The sequence below is a fragment of the Lygodium microphyllum genome, chromosome 25, assembly GCF_053477565.2.
Source record: "Lygodium microphyllum isolate KBCC chromosome 25, Lygodium_microphyllum_v1.1.10, whole genome shotgun sequence".
NCBI classification, from domain to species: domain Eukaryota; kingdom Viridiplantae; phylum Streptophyta; class Polypodiopsida; order Schizaeales; family Lygodiaceae; genus Lygodium; species Lygodium microphyllum.
Window position 1 is genome coordinate 128,782,533 of NC_141159.1, and position 19,528 is coordinate 128,802,060.

The following is a 19,528-nucleotide window of genomic DNA, read 5'->3' on the forward strand; positions in this document are numbered from 1 at the left end:
TTTGAGTGTTAATTCTTGCGTTGCACACTATTGCATGATCAAGTCCACAAGAAGTCCTCTACACACATCCATTCACAGGGCAAGGGTTGGTCACCTCTTCTTTGGGAGGGAAAACTAACAATGACAAGAACTGGTAAGATACGAAGGCAAGCCAAAACAAGGGTGGCACCACTTCCTTCAATGGAAGCAAAGAAAACATGACCCCTTTAGCACCAAATTCCTAAGAAAAATAGATTTTGCATGCACTGCCAGAGGTCGGGCCATGTAGACAAGGACAGTCGTACCAAGGCCCAATGTCTTCCACCTAGAAAACCACAACAAACTGCTATGACTGCCTCCACTCCAATTGGCCAATCCAGTGAGCCTACACTTCCCGCTGCTACATTGTTTGCTCCATCTACCCCAATGGCTACCGGACATGTGGCACGTGGACAGCATCAACAATCTATCTTCTTCACTACTCTTGAAGGATTGGCCAATTGATTTGCTAGTGGCTCACCTATCACACTTTACGCATTCATTTGTAGGGTATCCACAACACCTTCTAGGACCACTTTCCCACCTTGACATATGCCATGGTGACCACATACTTAGCATTTCTCTTTTTAAACTTCCGCTATATACTTACTTACTCATTGCATTACACTTAGCTTTGTTTTTCTTTATTTTCAATTTTGCTTCTTTTGGACCATCTTACTACTCAACTCTGTGTTTGCAAATTTTGATCTCTTTCGCAGTGTTTTGTACTTTAGTGTAGAGCTAATATGCAGGTTTGCACCAGTCCTTCCTTAGGTGGAGACAGGAGCTACACACTGTTCTCTTCATGGTTCCATCTACTTGGAGTTTTGCTCTTCTACCAGCATGGAGGCTTCCCCTCCTGCGGCGAATCATGCGACATCTCTCTTGATGCTATCAAGGCAATGACTTCTATCTTTGCTCTTCCAATTGGAGAGGGGATTCCTACCCTTCTTGATATTCTACAGGTTTCAGTACTTGTCTTTGACATCGACCTTTCCCCCCTATTGTACCTTCCCCTATGCATTGCATGATTTCATTATCTTTGTACTAGGGCGCCTAGGCAAGTGAACAATTTTTCCACGCAAGAAACTGTCCAAGTGGCACCTACTACATGTAGCATACTATGCATCCCATTGTGCAAAGTACCCCTCGACGGATCCTAAGTTGTTTCCACCAGTGAATTACACCACCAATCTTTTTCACATGATACTTCATTACATTTCCCTTATTATCGACATCCTCAAGTGGTTGGATAAGCTTGTAGTATTTTGTGATATGTTGAGTGTACCATCCCTACTCTCCTCTTTTGGATCATTGTTATTTAATTGTCCACCACCCCTAGAATTAACTTTTCACCACAAATTAAATAAACAAAAAAAAGTTCAATGTGGTTCCATCCGCCTTTGTAGGGCTTGGCAGATCACTAGGCAGTCAACGAGCACCCTTTGTTCAATGCCCTATCCTCTCTAGGGTGACTACTTGGACTCCCTTGATAAGACAATCATTGCCTCTATAGTCTTGGTAGGCCACTGGGCAACCGCCATGCACCCTTTATCCAATGCCCTGGCTGCTTTGAAATGGGACACCTTGGGGTAAACATTGTCGACGTTTCCTTTTAGGCTCAGTTTTAGGCTTAAAAAGGGTGTTAAGCTAAAATACACTTTACTACTGATTAGCATTTTTAAACAGCCCCAAAACACACTTAATTAATGAAAAATGCAAATTTGGTGTGCGGTTCAAGAGAGTTTCACTGCTACCCCAAAACCCTAATTTTTTGGGGCACCCTTCAACATCTATAAATAGGCAGGCTGCCCACCATTCAGCCTCATCCTTTTGTGCACGTTTCTCACTCTACCATGCAGATTTCAACCATCAGCCACCTACCATTTACTGTCCAGCCATCACCGACTGCAACTCATCACTATCCAACCCTAGGCAGACCCTAGGCAGCATGTTATCAACCACCACCCTGCTGTTTTGAGGTTCTTCATCTGATGCATTATCATAGCACCTGATCAGCCTGCATTTTCAACATCTAGTGCCAAATAACATGCTACTACCATCTCTCCCACCAAGCGACTGCTGCAATACCTGCAGTTTTGTTGTCCAACAAGCCGTCTATATCAGCAAACACCACTCTTGTTGTTGCATCAATTCCTTGACACTCTGGAGACCAAGTTTCCCGCACTCCGATACTCCGATTGGTGGTCACGGTACTTGGGATCCATCTCCGGTGAACGTCACTCTCTGACACTACATTACTCTGTCCTTGGGCATTCTATATACTCTACATTTATTCACAACATTCATTCACTTAAGAGTTTCTTCTCTCTGTGTTTGAGTTTTGAGTTCTTGTGTTTTGTGTTTTGCATTTAGGGTTTGAGTTTTGCTTGTCTTTGTTTGAGTCTTTGTGTTTTAGTCTTGGTTATACATACTATGTTTCCTCGATGAGAACCCTAGCATATATTCACACCCTGCCATCACGACGCGACGCTGCCCCCCATCTCGACAAAACGGTCGATCCGCGCCAATCCTCCCTTCCCCCTGCCTGCGCCAGTCCCCCCCCCCCCCTCGTCCTGCGCCAGACCTCCTCCCCCCCACCCAACCCTTTCACTAGTCCTTTCCCCCTCCTGCTCCACAAGCCTCTCCTCCCCTCCCCCCCAGTGCGACAGTCCTCCCCCCCGCCCTACGGCCGCTGCCCTCCCTGCAGCCGCCTGCCCTGTGCCCCTCCCTCCCGACCGCCTGCCCGCCCACCCACATTGGGCCCGCCTGCGCTCCGCCCTCCCCCCCCCCCCAACTGCACGCCTGCCTGCCCTGGGTCCATCTGCATTCCGCCTTCCCCCCTGGCTGCCCGTTTCCCCCCCCCCTCTCCCCACGCCCGCCTCCTCCATCGTGAGGTACATCACCGTTTGCAAACAGAATTCCACCTCCTCCATCCCCCTCCTCGCCATGGACTCCCCCCCCCCCCAAACCTCCAATTCCTCCCTCCCCTCTGCAGCAACTCCCCCCTGCGATAGCACAACAGTGTGATAGGTAGGTCCCAGCAGGGATGCGCAATGGAAACCTCTGGTCAGACGCCGGTGCATTCTGCGAGTGCCCCCCAATCAAACACCTTGCGTATCATCCTCTCTGAGGAACAGCTCTTAGCTGTCCGTGCCACAGAGCTGGAGTTGAAAGAAACAGCGATCTTTGGTCACGTTATTGGACATTCCCCATCAAGGTCCCACCTGCGGGATTGGCTCCACTCCACATTGCACATTTCCACAGCACAAATCATGGAGGCAATCCTCATGGGCTGAGGGATCTTCATGGTTCAACTCACCTCTGCGGATACAGCTTGTGAGTTAGTGGAGAGCTTACGCTATGCCTCCATGAAGGGGATCATTTACATGGTTCCCTGGTATAGCGGCTTCACTATGGAGTCATTTGCGCTCCACAACAAATTTCTCAGACATCCAGTCACTTTACTTTTCCCCGGACTGGCAATAGCGTACCGCCAACTAGTGGAGGACTTTGAACGAATCTTCGGCACAGTTCTCCCTGCCTCCTTCACGGATGCAATACCAGCTACAAGTGTCCCAAAGGTACGAGTGGCCGTCAAAGACACAAAGAGTATACCAAAGTTCCTGGAGATTGAGGCAGGAGGTAACTCCTTTAGGTAGCAAGTCATTGTGATTGGGCAACCAAAGCAATGCTTGCACTGCCATGACTTTGGGCATCATGCAGTAGATTGCATGCATTTCAAAGCCAAGGCGGCTCCATAGACTGGCCCATAGGTGGACGCTAACGGCTTCACACGGGTCCAGAGACGACAGAGAGGGAGACGACAAGGGGGGCCGCAGCCAGCTCCTCCGATGCAGCCTCGATGACAAGGAGCAGGAGGGCGAGCGACGCCCTCGAGAGTGAGCACTCCGCAGCCCCCCCCTACCCACTCCACCCGGCAAGACCGCAGTCCCCCACAGCCACCACCCGTGCCACAGACTACCCCACTTGAGATCCCACAACCCCCACACCCACCTCACAGGCTCCCTCCACTAACCCTGGCCCACAGCCCTCCCCTTCCAGGGCCACCAGCCCCCCCTCCACACTTGCCACGTACCTCCAACCATCCCGCAATCCCTCGATCCTCTTCCCCCCCACCACCACCCTTGCCGCCGAGTACCCCCCTTGATCCGCACTTGTTTCAGCAGACCCCCCCCCCCAAACCCACCCCCGCTCCTCCCGTAGGAGGTGATGAGCCACACGTACCCACATCCTCCTCGCACCAGCAGTTTCCCCCCTCCCACAGCCACCAGCTCATCTGCCCCTGCCGCTCGCCACACTTTCCTGAGTCATGCACAATTGTTGCCACAAGAGTTCTTCCGCAGTGGCCCATTGTCCTACCTAAGAGTTGCAGAGCGCGGAGAGTTCCCACTAGCTCTAGAGGTGGGGTGGTTCGTAAGTCAATGAGAGGCAAGGTCCATATACTAGCACCACCGGATGGACCAAACTACCCTTTTTTCCTTTAGTCCTCACTCAGGGAATTGGACGACGACACAGGTAGAGGAGTTGAAGAGTCAGGTGGCGGACCACATCTCCCAGTGGATGGGAGAAGAAGGACTAGCACTGTTTGCACAGTAGTGGCCTAGTTGCATGATGGACATTAATTGGTGGGCTGGTGCCGAGGTACCACACTTGAGCATTATCTTTCGAGTCCCCCCCACAATGGAGAGCTCCAAGGGATGTGATCGAGTGGCCCCTGGCACAAGCGGCCCGCTTCTACCAGTGTACAGAGTCACACCTCTCAGCATGGTTGATAGATGCAGTGATAGTACCACCTGGAGCATCTATCACCCCTATGGTCTAGCCGAGGGCCACCATGGGGGACTGGAGTTCACCATCCAGACCTTCGGCAAAGCGTACTTGCATGCCCCATAGTTCTTCCTCGTCAGCAGCTTCCGAACCGAACAGGTGCCTGTTCGGTCAGTCACAGGTTTCCCCATGAGCCTACACCTTGCATCCTAGAATGTGAATAGTCTCCACTACAGTGGGGCACGTGGTTCCAAGAAGTTGATTGTTCGGCAAGAGCTACAGCCTGCCCTTGCCGGACGGATCGACATCTTACTCCTACAGGAGTACAAGCTCACTCCCACCCAGGCCCAACGGGTAGGGAAGGTACTCCCAGGTAGCTCACACACCTACTAGGAGCATGCCATAGGTGCCCACAGTAGGAGTGTAGGCGTGTGCACCTCTATTGGCCCGAGTTTGACCGCCTGTGTACGAGACCACAGGACGATAGTGGCAAGGAGGGTTCTATGGATCAGATTGGATATTGGGGACTCGTGCCTTGGAGTCCTCAATGTTTATGACCCTACGGAGGTTAGGGCGCGTAGCAAGTTCTAGGTGGAGATCGCGGAGGGGCTCCCAAAGGTGGATTCCTAGATCGTTGGAGGAGACTTCAATAACCTGGAGGACCAACAGGGCAGAGGCAAAAACTACCAGGGTATGGTCGGGGAGGAGCAAGAGGCATGGGAGGTCTTTCTATTGGCAACAAGAGCACGCGATGCCTAGAGAGACCTTGCCTTCCACAGGAGGGAGAGGTCGTTGGACTTCTCTTCAGGATACAGGAGGCTAGGTGGAGCCCTGTTGGAGCGGTTGGACAACTTCTATGTGGGAGAGTAGGGAGGCTCTCATGGAGGCTAGATTGGGCAGTTGACAGCAGGCACCACGTCGTCCAATCACTGCCTGGTTCTCCTGACACTAGATCCCCTAGCATGTGCCCTAGACACACGATCCTATCGAATCCCAAACTCTATCTATAGGAGGGAGGAGGTGACAAGACAAATAGAGCAGATTTGGACCAAGGAGTGGGGCAGAAGGGACCGGATCGCAGAGGAGGTTGCAGAGGTCCTAGCCGAGTCGAGCAAAATCTGCCAAGAGGCAGCCATACAGGCCAAGCAACAGAGCTGGGAGGAGGAGAGAGCACTCCGGATGGACCTTGCAACTGTGCAAAGATTATTACAGGAGGCACCAGGGGATCCCACCCTCCAAGCACAGGAGGTGCGCGTGCGAGCAGCCATTGCTGGCCTAGAGGACAGGTGCTCTAAGTTCTCTTTCCACACCTCAACGGCTTTCTTGGCACAAAAGGGAGACACGATATGCAGGGAGTTTTTCCAGGTGCACCAGCCTTGCACCTCAAGAGAGCAAATACGCAGCCTTCGAGACCAGTATGGGAGGACTCGTTCTAGCCCAGATGAGGTGATGGAGATTGCCACCGACTACTACAGTCGCCTCTTCCAGCAGGAGACAGCCCCAGCTAGAGGACTGTGATGTAGACAATAGGTTTGGGATCACATCCCGCCCTCGTCTCTGAGGAGATGGGACGCTCCCTCCTAGCCCCCTTCACAGAGAAGGAACTCAAGGAGGCTTTGTATACACAGGACGGGCAGAAATGCGCGGGAGAGGATGGCCTCTCTAAGACCTTCGTCACTACCTAGTGGAAAGTGGTGAAGGAACCCCTACTGATGGCCTTTCAGAAGATTTTCACTTCACGACAGATGCCAAGGAGTCTTTCGGCAGGCCTTATCAATCTTCTCCCCAAAGGGGGAGATCGGTTGGAGCTTTCCCAGTGGAGACCGATCACTTTATTGTCAGTGGTCTATAAGGCACTGTCAAAGATGATGGGTAGGCGTCTACACCCCGTGCTTCCAGACATCATCCATGACACACAAACAGGCTTTGTCCAGGATAGGAGCATTCTGGACAATGTATTCACCTTCTTTGAGGCGATAGAGTGAACTCAGCATAGTGGACAGAGGCTGGCCGTACTACTCTTGGATTTCGAGAAGGCCTATGACAAGGTGGACTGGGACTTTCTTGAGGGCACCATGGTGAGGTTGGGTTTCCCCCAAGCTTGGATTCGCGGGGTCTCAGCACTTTACAGATCGGCCACCAGCAGGGTTCTCATAGGTGGTAGGCGTGGGGAGGAGTTCCGGCTAGAGAGATCGGTTTGGCAAGGTTGCCCCCTTGCCCCGTACCTGTTCTTACTCTTTGTAGATGCGATGTCCCACTTCCTCAGGTCACGTGTGAGCGGATTACGCGGCCTTCAACTTCCAGTGAGAGAGAAGACGAAGTTGTTAGACTCAGAGTATGCAGATGACACAGAACTTTACATTGAGGACGATGAGCTGATGCTGGAGAGAGTGAGGTTGGCTCTAGAGGTGTTCTGTTTTGCAGCGAGAGCGAAAATCAACTGGCGAAAGTCGGTTGGTTTTCTCACTGACTTGGACTCTAGCACGGAGTGGAGCATCCACCTGGGATTTAGATGGGTGAGCAGAGGGCAGACCGTCCGGTACCTAGGGTTCCAGGTGGGACTCGACATCACTCCCGCCTAGCAGTTTCTTCCAATCCTCGATTCTATTTGGAGAAAGCTAATCTACTAGAGCACCCGAGCCCTGGTGGTTAATCAGATCCTCCTAGCAAAGGCTTGGTACATCGCCTCATGTTGGTGCTTCTCCTCAGCATGCGTAGTGCAACTTTGCCGCCTAGTTCAGAACTTCCTTTGGTCTGGGTCAGATGGCTCCAGGGATTCCAAGGCCAAGGTGACGTGGGTGACTATCATACGGCATCGGTCAGAGGAAGGGCTTGGGATCATAGACCCAAAGTATCAGAGTATGGCCCTCTTGGGCAAGCTAGTTGTCTGCGGCCTCACACCGGGAGGGAGGGTAGACCTGGAAGGTCCTATTGCAGGAGGGTCTTCAAGATTATAGACCAAGGCTTGGCAGGGAGTGGAGGCTATCCCTGAGATGGATCTTCACGACAGCACAGATCACCCCCCCCAAATCACCTTTCCTACACAACTTGCTCCGCATGTGGCAGGGCCTTCGTAAGGCCCTAATCTAGAGCCCCCCGGCTGCCAGGAGGAGATAGACCATCAGCCGATGATCTGGAACCCCTAGGTCAAGGATCGGGAAGGGGCACAGATTGGCGAATGCCCCCATATCCAGTGGGCTGGTTGGGAGGCTAGCTCGCCTCGTACCATCAGGACATGGTGGGAGATGTACAGGAGGATAGACGAGGAGGTGTTGCAACGAGTATCAGGCTACCAGAGAGGGGTAGAGTTGAGAAGAAGAAAGATAGACGTAGCAATACCTCAAAAGTGGCTTGCTCCCCCAATATGAGAGCCAATAGAGCCCGGGGAGGTATGGGCCGCCAAGTTTTCACCAACAGGCATCCCCCTACAAGTGGCAAGTAGAGTGGGCGGCGCTCCACCTGGGACCTTTACCGTACAGGAGGGCGGGGCATCTAGCTCTTAGCAGAGGATAGCACGATGAGGGAATGGCTGTCCTTTCATGGAAGAGGATCAGGGTGATTGGCCTTCAGGGGAAGACATGGCCTCTGGACCCTTTTGTCTTTTGGCAGGAGCTCAGGGAGTGGCGCCTCTGGATCTAGGAGAGCAGGCCACTTGACGAGCTGGAGTGGGATCCGAGAGAGTGACTATGGCCAGCCACCGCGGTCGCCAAGAAGCCATCGCGGTTCCTGGAGTACACAGCCAGGATTGGCAGATACTTACTGATGCAGGAGGATATGAATTGGGCACCGTCACGTAGCAGGCACTAGGCAAGCACAGCATTACGAACCTTTGCGACAAACCTTCTGGCGCCGCCTATGGGATAGTTGGAGGCCGAGGAGAGTATCCTATTTCTTATGGCTGGTGGCACATGGAGACTTGGCGGTGGGAGTTGGCTTGCCCAGATGCAAGAGGGAGGTTGTAAGCGATGCACGCAACCACCTCTGGAAACCACAAAGCATTGCCTCTGGTCGTGTGAGGCAACACAACTCGTGTAGAGAGGAGCATGCCGCATCCTTCGCCGTATAGCACCCTGCCTCGGATGTATCTCATGGGGAGCTTTCTGCTAGCAGGCCGTCAGCCAGGGCCGTCACCTTCTGTATGAGGCTGAAATGCAAGACACGATATTCATTATCGAGGCACGGTCATGCGCAATGGTCGGTTTAGAGGCTCTACCTATCCGCCAAGTGCTGGAGCCCACAGCAGACCGCTCTGAGGTATGGTAGATCACAGGGAGTCTTATTGGTTGGCATATCTGGAAGGCACAATGTCAGAAGGTTTTCGACGGAGAGAGACTTTCAGTACAGGCAACCTTAGCAGAGCTCTGGACCTCCATCATCCACTCCCTCGGTGGCTGATGGGATCAAGTGCAAGGCCAGTCCAAGGCAAGTCCAGGAGCTTTGATGTCATTTCATGCGCACGTGAGGCAACCAAGACCTATTTTTCGTGATGCAGGCAGGCAGCCCTAGATGGTGATACATCCCTCCCTCCATGGCTTCTTGCCCCCATCCTCCCCCTCCCCTGGACCGCCTTGAGAGGCTTGTATACATGATGTATTTGTGACTTTCATTAGCTCCAACTAGTCTGTTGAGCATGAGCACTCTGTTGTAATCAGTTCTTTTGAGTAATATAATTAGCAATATTTTATTTGTGTGTGTGTGTGTGTGTGTGTGTGTGTGTCTTCACACCCTCACCCCTCTAAATGGATGTGTGTGGAGGACTTCTTGTGAACTCGATTATGCAACCTTGCATAGCACAAGAACTAGCACTCAAACTCATAGAAGCTCAGCAATCTAGGTAGTGAGATAATATGCTAGATAAAATGGAAATATTTGTCAGGCAACTTGTTGAAAAAGAACGTGACCTGATCGTCGACTAACTTCAAAAGCTAGTAGTTGCAAACTCGGCAAGTAATTGCCGATGTTCAACCAAATTGTCTTTTAAATCATTTCCTTTCTTAATGGAAAACTCCTAAAGCTCACAATCGAGAGTGATACGTTGAGTGAGATCTCGTGCCGCATAGCGGTCAATGAGATGACTCCAATACTCAGATGCGAGAGGAAAATACTGTAACTGAGAGTGGAATTCAGAAAGGAACCCCTACATTCACTCAATGTTGGTCGTGGCATTGCTGCCTCTCTATTAACGGATGTGATCAAGGTGAGCTAAATCGAGAGTCCGGCATATCGGTATCAACAACGAGGTTCTAAAGTCCCTAAGATTGAAGCACTTGTTGCATGAAGTTCCACCATGTGGTAAAATTTAAACCGTTAAAACGTGTCGAAAGGCATTTTTGGCCATTGCGACACAAGTAGTAGTGCTAAGACAAAGAGACCATGTATAATGAGAGTAGGGTGGATAGGGAAGACAGAGTGGAAAAGTAAAGAACCTACACATAAGGACCCACCAAGGTGAAGGGATAGGAACATGTGGAGTAGAGGATGGAAATCTCTATGTAGGAGTGACCCAAGGGATGTGTGATGATGGTCCGTAAGCAAAGGATGAATATCATTGCATCTAAAAGGTCATTTGGGGGGGGGGGGGGGGGGGGGTGGTGGTGGTGGTGGTGGTGCTTTTGAGTGTCTTGGGGTAGGGAGAGGGATGTCCATCACAACAGTCCTAGAGTAGAAGAATGTGGTAAAGTGGGGGTATGTGGAAGGTATAGTATTAAAGGGTTGCATTCCCCCTAACGATACAATAGCAGAAGGTGTAGTGAATGGAGGGTAGGTAGATGGGGAGATGCAAATGAGTAGTAGCACTTATTACAGGAGTGTAAGCCAAACTATACTTGATGCGCAAGTACTCTTCAAACTCTTCCTTTGTAAGATGACTAAGCGTGGAGAAAAAGATGGTAATGGTAAAGGTGTGTTTACCTCCTCCTCAAGACCATAATGCCTTCTCAAAGCCTCCAATGATGGAGAAGCCTGATAGGGTATCATAGGATCCCTAGAAGAAGGTGCTTGAGACATTATTAGTCAAAATCGAGTCACGTGTGAGTCTCGCACAAAGACTAGCCTCCAAAAGCACCATAGGATACTCTTTAGAAGAGCAATGGCTCTAATACCATGTGAAGATATGCTAGGGTTTGCACTAAGGATTCGCAACATGTATGACCACAATTGAAACACAAAGACTCGAACAGTGACAAGAAAAACTCTAACCCTAAACGCAAAACGTGAACTCAAACACATAGACAAACACGAAGAGAAGAAACTTTGAAGTGAATGAATGCTGTAAATGAAAGTAAGAGTGTACAAAATGCCCGAGGGCAAAGCAATGGAGCTAGATCCCAAGTGTTGTGACTACTAATCAAAGTAACAAAAGGCAAGGAAACACCAAATGCTAATCACCAGAGTGAGAAGAGATTGAGGCGACTACAAAGGATGATGCCTAATGATATGGGTGAGATTGCAAAATGCAACAGTAGAACACCGCAATAGAACTTAGCAATAGAACACCGCAGTAGAATACCACAATAGAATGCTGCAATAGAACACCAAGTGGAGATAGTGAATAGTAACCACGAACTACAATGTCCTTCAATAAGAGTAGGAGAAGCAATGGCAAGGAGAGAGAAGGGTGAATAAATAAAAGAGGGGTGAGAACCTGTACATAAGGGATGAGGCTGAATGGTGGGCAGCCTATCTATTTATAGATGTTGAAGGTACCCCAAAAATTCGGCTTTTGGGGGACCACTCAAACTCTCTCAAACAGCACACCAATTTTGTGTTTTTCATTAATTAAGCGTGTTTTGGGGATATTCAAAGGTGCTAATCAGCTGTAAAACATGTTTTAGCTTGACACACTATTCACTCCATGTTCGCTTTTCTTTCAATTGCAAACTCTAACAATTACATCCTTACCAAATTCTCAATAAAAAGTGTAGCATCTCCATGGATTTTGTAGTAGGACTACACTGTGATATGCAATATGGGTCGTGGTCAACTATTTATGAAAATGGCTCGATTCATTCTAACAAAAACCACGTAAAAGCCATGAGTTAGCTAGTCTATTTGTTGAGCATTTATGTAAACTTTATGGTTTGCTCGAAGAAATAGTCAATGACCATGATCTTAAGTTCACTGACCATTTCCAGCAAATTTTCCATGTCATCATCGAAGCATCTTAAGACCAATGGATAGAGCAAGAGGACGAATCAGACCCTCAATAAACCAATAGACAAATTGAGAGGATGAATTAGAACATGGAGGATATGATGCATCCATATGTTCCCCTTAGTCAAGGTAGCCACCAAACATTTCAACCCTTAAATATTTAACCCCCAACCTGTTGCATTTCAGCCCAAAATATTTCAACCTTAGGTAATCCTGAGAAAAAAGCCACATGAAAAGGAAGAAATAACACATTTAAAATACATATGTTCAGCACATTTTTACTAGAAACCATTGCGTTTTCTTGAAGTAAAACAAATAGAGCAAATGTTGAATACTGAAAGGTTTTAGTAGTGAAACAAGTTTCACATTTACACCTTGTTAAATTATGTTTCATGGTTACCACTATGAGCCAAAACCCCCGATTGTCTATCGAGCTCAAGTGAATGAAAATGCATTCCATGGTCAACTTGTGCAATATGCAAGAGATGTTGATGATTGCAAAGAAGAGCATTAAAACAGCCCAAGATCATTCTATGTTTTAGGCAAACCAAAATTGTACTCCTCCAGAGCTCTAGGAGGGCATGTGGGTTTACCGTAAGGTCCTAAAGAACTCCAATTCAATAACTACCAAAAAGGGCTATAACTTATCTTCGAGATATTGTAGACCTTTCCAATTTACCAAGAAGATAAGTATTGTGTCTTACAAGTTGGATTTACCTCCAAGCAACCAAGTTCGCCCAAGGTTGCATGTGAGTCATTTGAAAGACCAACTAGAACAAGAGGAATTGATCATCCCAATCAAGAAAGTCCCACAACTCAAGGGTACCACTCGTTATATTCCACTCAAACTCGACCCAGTTCTTGACTATAGGACTAGATGATCCCATATTTTCGTTTATCACCCTTACAATATTTCATTGAGAGGTATTCCATAAATCTTATTGTGCAACTGCTCTCAATTCAGCCTCCTCTTGTTGGTCTATCCTATCGTATCCCTTCCCAAGTATTCAATCAAAAGGAAAAACCGCTCAAAGACAGAAGCAACTTGACGGTGATAAATTCATTGATGAGTCGCTTTCTCCACTTCATTCCTCCAAACGTTGCTAGACATCAATCACTTATGAGGGAAGTGTGATGTTTGGATGGGTGCTAGTAGCATTCATCACAATGGTTATAAAGTGATTTATTATGAATGCACTAGGGGCACTTTAGGGTTAGGGCAGCCGAGACCTATTTATAATACTCAAGGCCCTATTGTGCACATTTGTTGTGTGATCACCACTCTTGGACTCTTAGCCCACAAGCCAAGGCATCCATACAATGGGATAGTGTGGGCTGGTGGTATGGGATGCCAACTCTTGAGATGTGGTCATGACCCAATATGTTGCTAGCTTCCAACCTCAGGAGAGAGACTATTTGGCTCTATGGCTCTGATGTCCATCCCCTTTATGTTCTTTGCCATGGGTACAGCTTGTGTCATGTCTCATGTGCAGGGACGATTCACAAGTTCAGCTGGATTTTGACAGCTGGCAGCAGTTTGAGCACTGCAGCACTCATGATCACCTGAAGCAATCTCAGAGGGCAACAACACCTGCATGTTGTTCGGCCTGCTAACATAGTGTATCACCTACAATATCCTTACGGAAACCTTATTGTGGTATTTGCAGTGTCTAGAAGACCTCCAAAGAGAATAAATTCTTAAGTTTGAGGAAGTAGACCTTGGAGCAGGGTATTAAAGTCCCTTGACATAAAAATCAGAAATCTAATACAGGACAACAGATTGATGTGTGAGAGTGCGCAACGGAAGAGGAAATACGAACACGAAGGAGAGGAGAGAAAGCAGAGAATGAAGGAAGAAAATCTGCACTGACTGAAATGAATGCTGAATACACTGAAATGGACTGATCAGTCCCTGCACGCAGCCCACAGCATCAGTGAGGGCACCAGATCAGGCTGATGATGATGGCAGCACCGAAGACGGAGGAAGATGACGGAGTCGGAGTGTGCACCTGCCAAAGAAGGAGGGAAGTTGATAATACAACTGACTGGCAAGTGGGAAATGGCTATAAATAGCCAAAAAACCCAAAAACTGGCCGACCTGAAATTTGAGGCCATAAATATGTCCGACCAGCATTTAATGCTGATCTGACCAGCATTTAATGCTGGTAAAAATGCCAGGAATGCTCAGAAAAATCCCGGAAAGGATGGACAATGTCCGGCAGGTGAGGCAGGCTAATGAATGCAGAAACTGCCCCGGGAAATGCACATCTGAGTGCTCTAGAATGAGCTACCTCCTCCGTCAAAACAAGTGATAGACAAGTCAGAGCTCCTAATGTCCTCGTCTGACTCAGACTGAGGCTCACAGGCAGAAGATGACAAGGCATGACAAACATGACTGCTAACACCCCCTCTCAGATCCTGGATGTGGCGGAAGGCCAAGGAAGAAACGGATCCTGGGGTGGCAAGAGGAATGCCAAGGTCAATGAAGTCCGTCGATGTAGACTGCTGCTGAAGGAGCTCCTCACGATTCTGGAAAGCCCCCTCTAAAACACTAGGGGCCAGGGAATCCACAGCCGCATCACCGAGATCGTCCCCCTCTGAAAGGGATGGGAGGTACGAGGGAACCACCGGAGGAGAAGGTGGGGGATGGGAAAAAAACTGTGGAATAGAAGGTGCACAAGCGGGAACGGGTGTAGCAATAGACTGCCTCGGAGGACCCTGCATCAAAGAAGGGGAATGGAGCCTGTAAAGCCCGCTCTCCTGCCAACCTGTAGATAAGACAGCTCCTGTAAGAGAATCCTCAATAACAACGGCATGCTCGGTGAAGATCACTCGTGTGCCAAGCCTCGTAAGACCATAAACTGAGAGGAGGGGAAGGCCCAAGTCCGGAACATGTAGGGCCTGTGAAAGGAAGCTCGTAGGTCGGTCTGTAAACAAAGGCAATGTGCCAACACCACTAATAGGCACCGATAAAATGTCACCAACAGTGACTGAACCCTCTGATGGACGGAGATCCTGTAACAAATCACCTCGGGGAGTCATATGACTCGAAGCACCACTGTCCACTAACCAAGGCTGCGCAGAAGACACTGCAGCCACGGAAGAAGGATCCTCCTCCAAAGCATGGATATGAAGGAACACTGACTCATGGGTAACAGCTGGTGTAGAGGTAGAAGAAGGCTCCGATGTAGATCCACCCTTCGCTCCCGGACGAAGGTGAGGGTACTTCTTCCAACATTTCTCCTCTGGATGTGTCCCTTTCCCACAGTGTGGGCACTTCGGTCTCTCTGAATCTGAGTCAGAGCCTGAAGAACTGTCCTTCTTCTTAGCCTTTGACTTCTTCTTCTTCTTCTGTCCTCCCGAACCTGCAACAAAGGCTCTAGTGGAGTCGGATCCACTAGCACTGACCTCTCTGAGTCGCTCGTCATGCTCCAAGACAAGCGGGGATAGCTCCTCCCATAGAAGCTTCTCACGGGTCCTCGATGTAAGAAGGCTGGTGTAGAAGACATCAAACCGAGGCGATGGCAACTGAGTCAAAAGAATCATAGCCATGTCTTCAGAAGATATCGTCCGACCGAGAGATGCAAGCTCATCCCTCATATCCTGTAATCTATTGATGTGGTCCTTCATGGAAGGACTATCATCAATAGCGAGCATCCGCAACTTCTTTTCGAGAGATATCCGGTGGGCAAACGTCTTTTGCTGATAGAGAGATGCTAGCTTCTGCCACACGTCCGCTGCAGTCTTCAACCTGTGAACATGAACAAGGACAGAATCCTGCAAACTCAGAAAGCGAAAAGATCGGGCTCTAGAATTGAGCCGATCCCATAAGGCTGCACGATCCATAGATGTCCCATCTGCGGGATCCACCATAGGCCGGGAAATAGGAACAGAAACAAGCTCCCAAAGATCGAAGGAGTCCAAGATACACTCCACCTTGCAGGACCATAGAGAAAAGTTGGAGCCATCCAACCGGTCCTCTTTGGGCAGCTGAGGAAGTACGAGTACCTGTACAGGGGGTACCAAAGGCTGCATCTTCGGCCCACTGGAAGGGGATCGCCGAGATACATGAATAGAAGGGGGACGGGAAAGAGGAATAGACTCCGGACGACGGTCCTCGTGATAGAAATCATGCCTCCGTTCAGATGAATGTCGAGACAAAAGCTCGTCATCTGAGCCATTAAAACCTGTAGACTGATGAGAAGACATCTTCCAATCTGCAAACACCAAAACACAACAAGGGAAGGTTGCCGGTGCCGAAACACAAACACCAGAAGCTCCTGAGCTGGCCGCCTTGCACAGAACGCAAGGATGATGTCAAACGCAAATGCTGACGATGCAATCACCATAGAAAAACAGCCGCCTGCTTGAAAACGCAGCCTGGGAAGAAGTCGCCAGCAGGAAAAGAGCCGTCGGACGATGGAACAACAGCCAGAACAGCAAGGCGCAGGCTGGAAGGGTGTCGCCCAGCTGGAGGAAGGCCACCGAGGCTGAAAACGCAGGCAGGAAGAGGGTGGTGATAACGTGGCAGCCACTGGAGAAGGCGCCAGCAGCAAACGCAAATTTGTTGACACCAAAACAGGCCGCCCTGATCAAGGAGATGGTGCAGAGGATGACGCCTCAGCTGTTGGAGACGTCTTGACCAGCAAATGCAGAGTTGTGGGTGTTCTCCCGCGTAAAACTCAGCTCCGTGTACTCTCAGTTTGGCGATGATACCATGTGAGAGTGCGCAACGGAAGAGGAAATACGAACACGAAGGAGAGGAGAGAAAGCAGAGAATGAAGGAAGAAAATCTGCACTGACTGAAATGAATGCTGAATACACTGAAATGGACTGATCAGTCCCTGCACGCAGCCCACAGCGTCAGTGAGGGCACCAGATCAGGCTGATGATGATGGCAGCACCGAAGACGGAGGAAGATGACGGAGTCGGAGTGTGCACCTGCCAAAGAAGGAGGGAAGTTGATAATACAACTGACTGGCAAGTGGGAAATGGCTATAAATAGCCAAAAAACCCAAAAACTGGCCGACCTGAAATTTGAGGCCATAAATATGTCCGACCAGCATTTAATGCTGATCTGACCAGCATTTAATGCTGGTAAAAATGCCAGGAATGCTCAGAAAAATCCCGGAAAGGGTGGACAATGTCCGGCAAGTGAGGCAGGCTAATGAATGCAGAAACTGCCCCGGGAAATGCACATCTGAGTGCTCTAGAATGAGCTACCTCCTCCGTCAAAACAAGTGATAGACAAGTCAGAGCTCCTAATGTCCTCGTCTGACTCAGACTGAGGCTCACAGGCAGGAGATGACAAGGCATGACAAACATGACTGCTAACATGATGAACTGGCCACATTACAGGATTTTGTAAACTTGTGGTTTTGATCCGGAAAGCCTACAAGCACACATGCATACATGTCAAAGGACTGTGTGTCATGGGACTGCAAGAAATGTCACCTGTTTGCTTCAGACACTGACAAGCCCCAAAGAGCTCCAGCAGCCCTTTCTTGAAGGCCTTGAGAACCATTGCTGCAGCTTTGGGCAAGAGCTACCTGCAAAAGGAATAAAAAATTAATAATCACATGAGAAGATTCGCTCCACTGAAAAATGCAAATACTGTTTTCACATTATAGCAAATCTAACCAATGCCTCAACACCCCCTGCTGCTGCAATTGCCTCACGATTTCTGTCATCAAAGGAAAGATTCCAAAGGGCTCCAGCTGCTTCTTGCCTGCATTCAAAGTCATATCTTCAACATAAATTAGTCGAGACAAGATTCTCGCTCTTTGCAGTGCAACAAAGCCAAATTTACATGGAACTTTGTAGATAGAAGAAGCCAACTGAATTTTGAAACAAATGAGCCTCATTATCCAAATAAATCCTTTGAGAAAGGCACACGATGATTGTTTAGGAAGAAATATTGTTACATAAAAGAGACACAGCAACTGTTTCATTGGAGCTTTGGCACTATAAAGCATAGTGCACAAACAAACAGAATCTCAATATCGACAAAATACTAACCTCATTAGAATGCATAAAGTCTCATAAATGATTCCCTTCCCTCTGTGCCCCGCCCCCCTGCCCCCCCTTTTCTTTTCTGGACACAGATATCCAAACACAAAGAGAGTCTTCAGCAGTAGCTCTAGAGATAGCATACTAGACACTACTACTACAGCCGCACTGCCACACCATCAACAAGCCAAAAGGGTCACAATGGACCAAGAAGCCACACTCCATAGAGCATGGCGCCCACCACCCCATTGTCGTGCCCAACATCCTTACCATCGCCAAATTCAAGCCATCACTTGCCATCAGAGATGTGTACCTCCTCTTGATGGATTCATTGTTTTGGACCACCCCATGACACACATTCTTGTCACGAGGAGAGTACAATGTTTCTAGATAGTCCTATTGATCAAGGTGGGATACTATAAGATCAGTTGAAGGTTCACCAAGAGATCATTTTGTGCATGATGGTAGCCCACACTTGCAATCCTTAGAATACATCATTTTGACCTTTTGAAGACATTAACATTAATACCACACATGCACACACACTCACCTCTACATCTTTTCGTATCAGTTCCGTGCTCATTAAGCATTACCATGTTAGCAAATGTATCATATTCCTAGTTTCCATTTCTCCCAACTATCTGCTGCTTAAAGCTAGATGGTTCTTTCAATTATGTTTTCTTTACTTTTCTTGGGAAACATGACAGTTCCATGTGTTTTGGATATATCTATTTTTGTCTCATGGGCTGATTTGGCCTCTTGTAGACATAATTAGCCTCACATAGCCCATTGTTAGTCACATGTTGTCAAGCGTTTTTGCGAAAACTAAAAACCCCAAGAAAAACTGTGGATAGGTTGGATTTTTGTTAGCTTAATTGTTTGCATGGTCATTTGTTTTGTTGATTTGAAGTTGGATTTTTTGTGTTTACCTAGCTTAGGATTTGTTTTTGTCATTTTATTTGGATTTTTGAGTGGGAAACTTGATAGCCTTGGTCGCAATTGGAGTTTTTTTGGACAAGTTAGACCTCGAGTTTGTAGGTAGTTGCCAAACAATTTGAAATAGGTATGTTTTCGTACCGAAACTCTAGCACATTAGTGGGATTATGCATTCACGAGTACTTCACATTGCACTTGTTGGATACACTGCACTTGGGGGTCGTCTCCTGATTTTATCAATTACTTCCATGCCATGGGTTGGGTTTAGGCACGTTTTGCACCATCGTTAAGCACTAACAAGCCATAAGGCCTGTTGCAACTATATGCAATAAAATTTAGATGCACGCGCACTTAAGAGAGCACCTTCATTGTACACACATTGTTTCCTCCATGCACGAGGGTTGGGATATTCATCATCAAATTAAAAATCTCTGCCTAAGTGAGAAAGGTGGTTGGGTGAATTTGAGGGTCATGAAGGATGCCATCAATTGTGAGATGGGTTATTTTATTGGTCACATCTTGAGGACCATTATTTTATTGAGTGACTCTAAGATTTTGGATGGGTGGAGCGGAGTACGACATTTTTTCAAGCTGCGTGATGAGAGGTGAGGTTAAGGATTTT

The 19,528-nt window shown here is 48.4% G+C and overlaps 1 protein-coding gene across 4 annotated transcripts in view; it reads right to left on the reverse strand.

The window, feature by feature from the left end:
• LOC148014732 (protein ARABIDILLO 1-like) overlaps nt 1-19,528 on the reverse strand; it is an 83,122-nt gene that overhangs the window by 20,042 nt on the left and 43,552 nt on the right. For all 4 annotated transcript variants that reach the window (XM_087666332.1, XM_087666331.1, XM_087666330.1 and 1 more), the window contains exons 6-7: nt 17,602-17,689; nt 17,416-17,510 (exon numbers count right to left, since the gene is read on the reverse strand). In XM_087666332.1, coding sequence (XP_087522458.1) covers nt 17,416-17,510; nt 17,602-17,689 — 183 coding nt within the window. The remainder of the gene's footprint in view (nt 1-17,415; nt 17,511-17,601; nt 17,690-19,528) is intronic.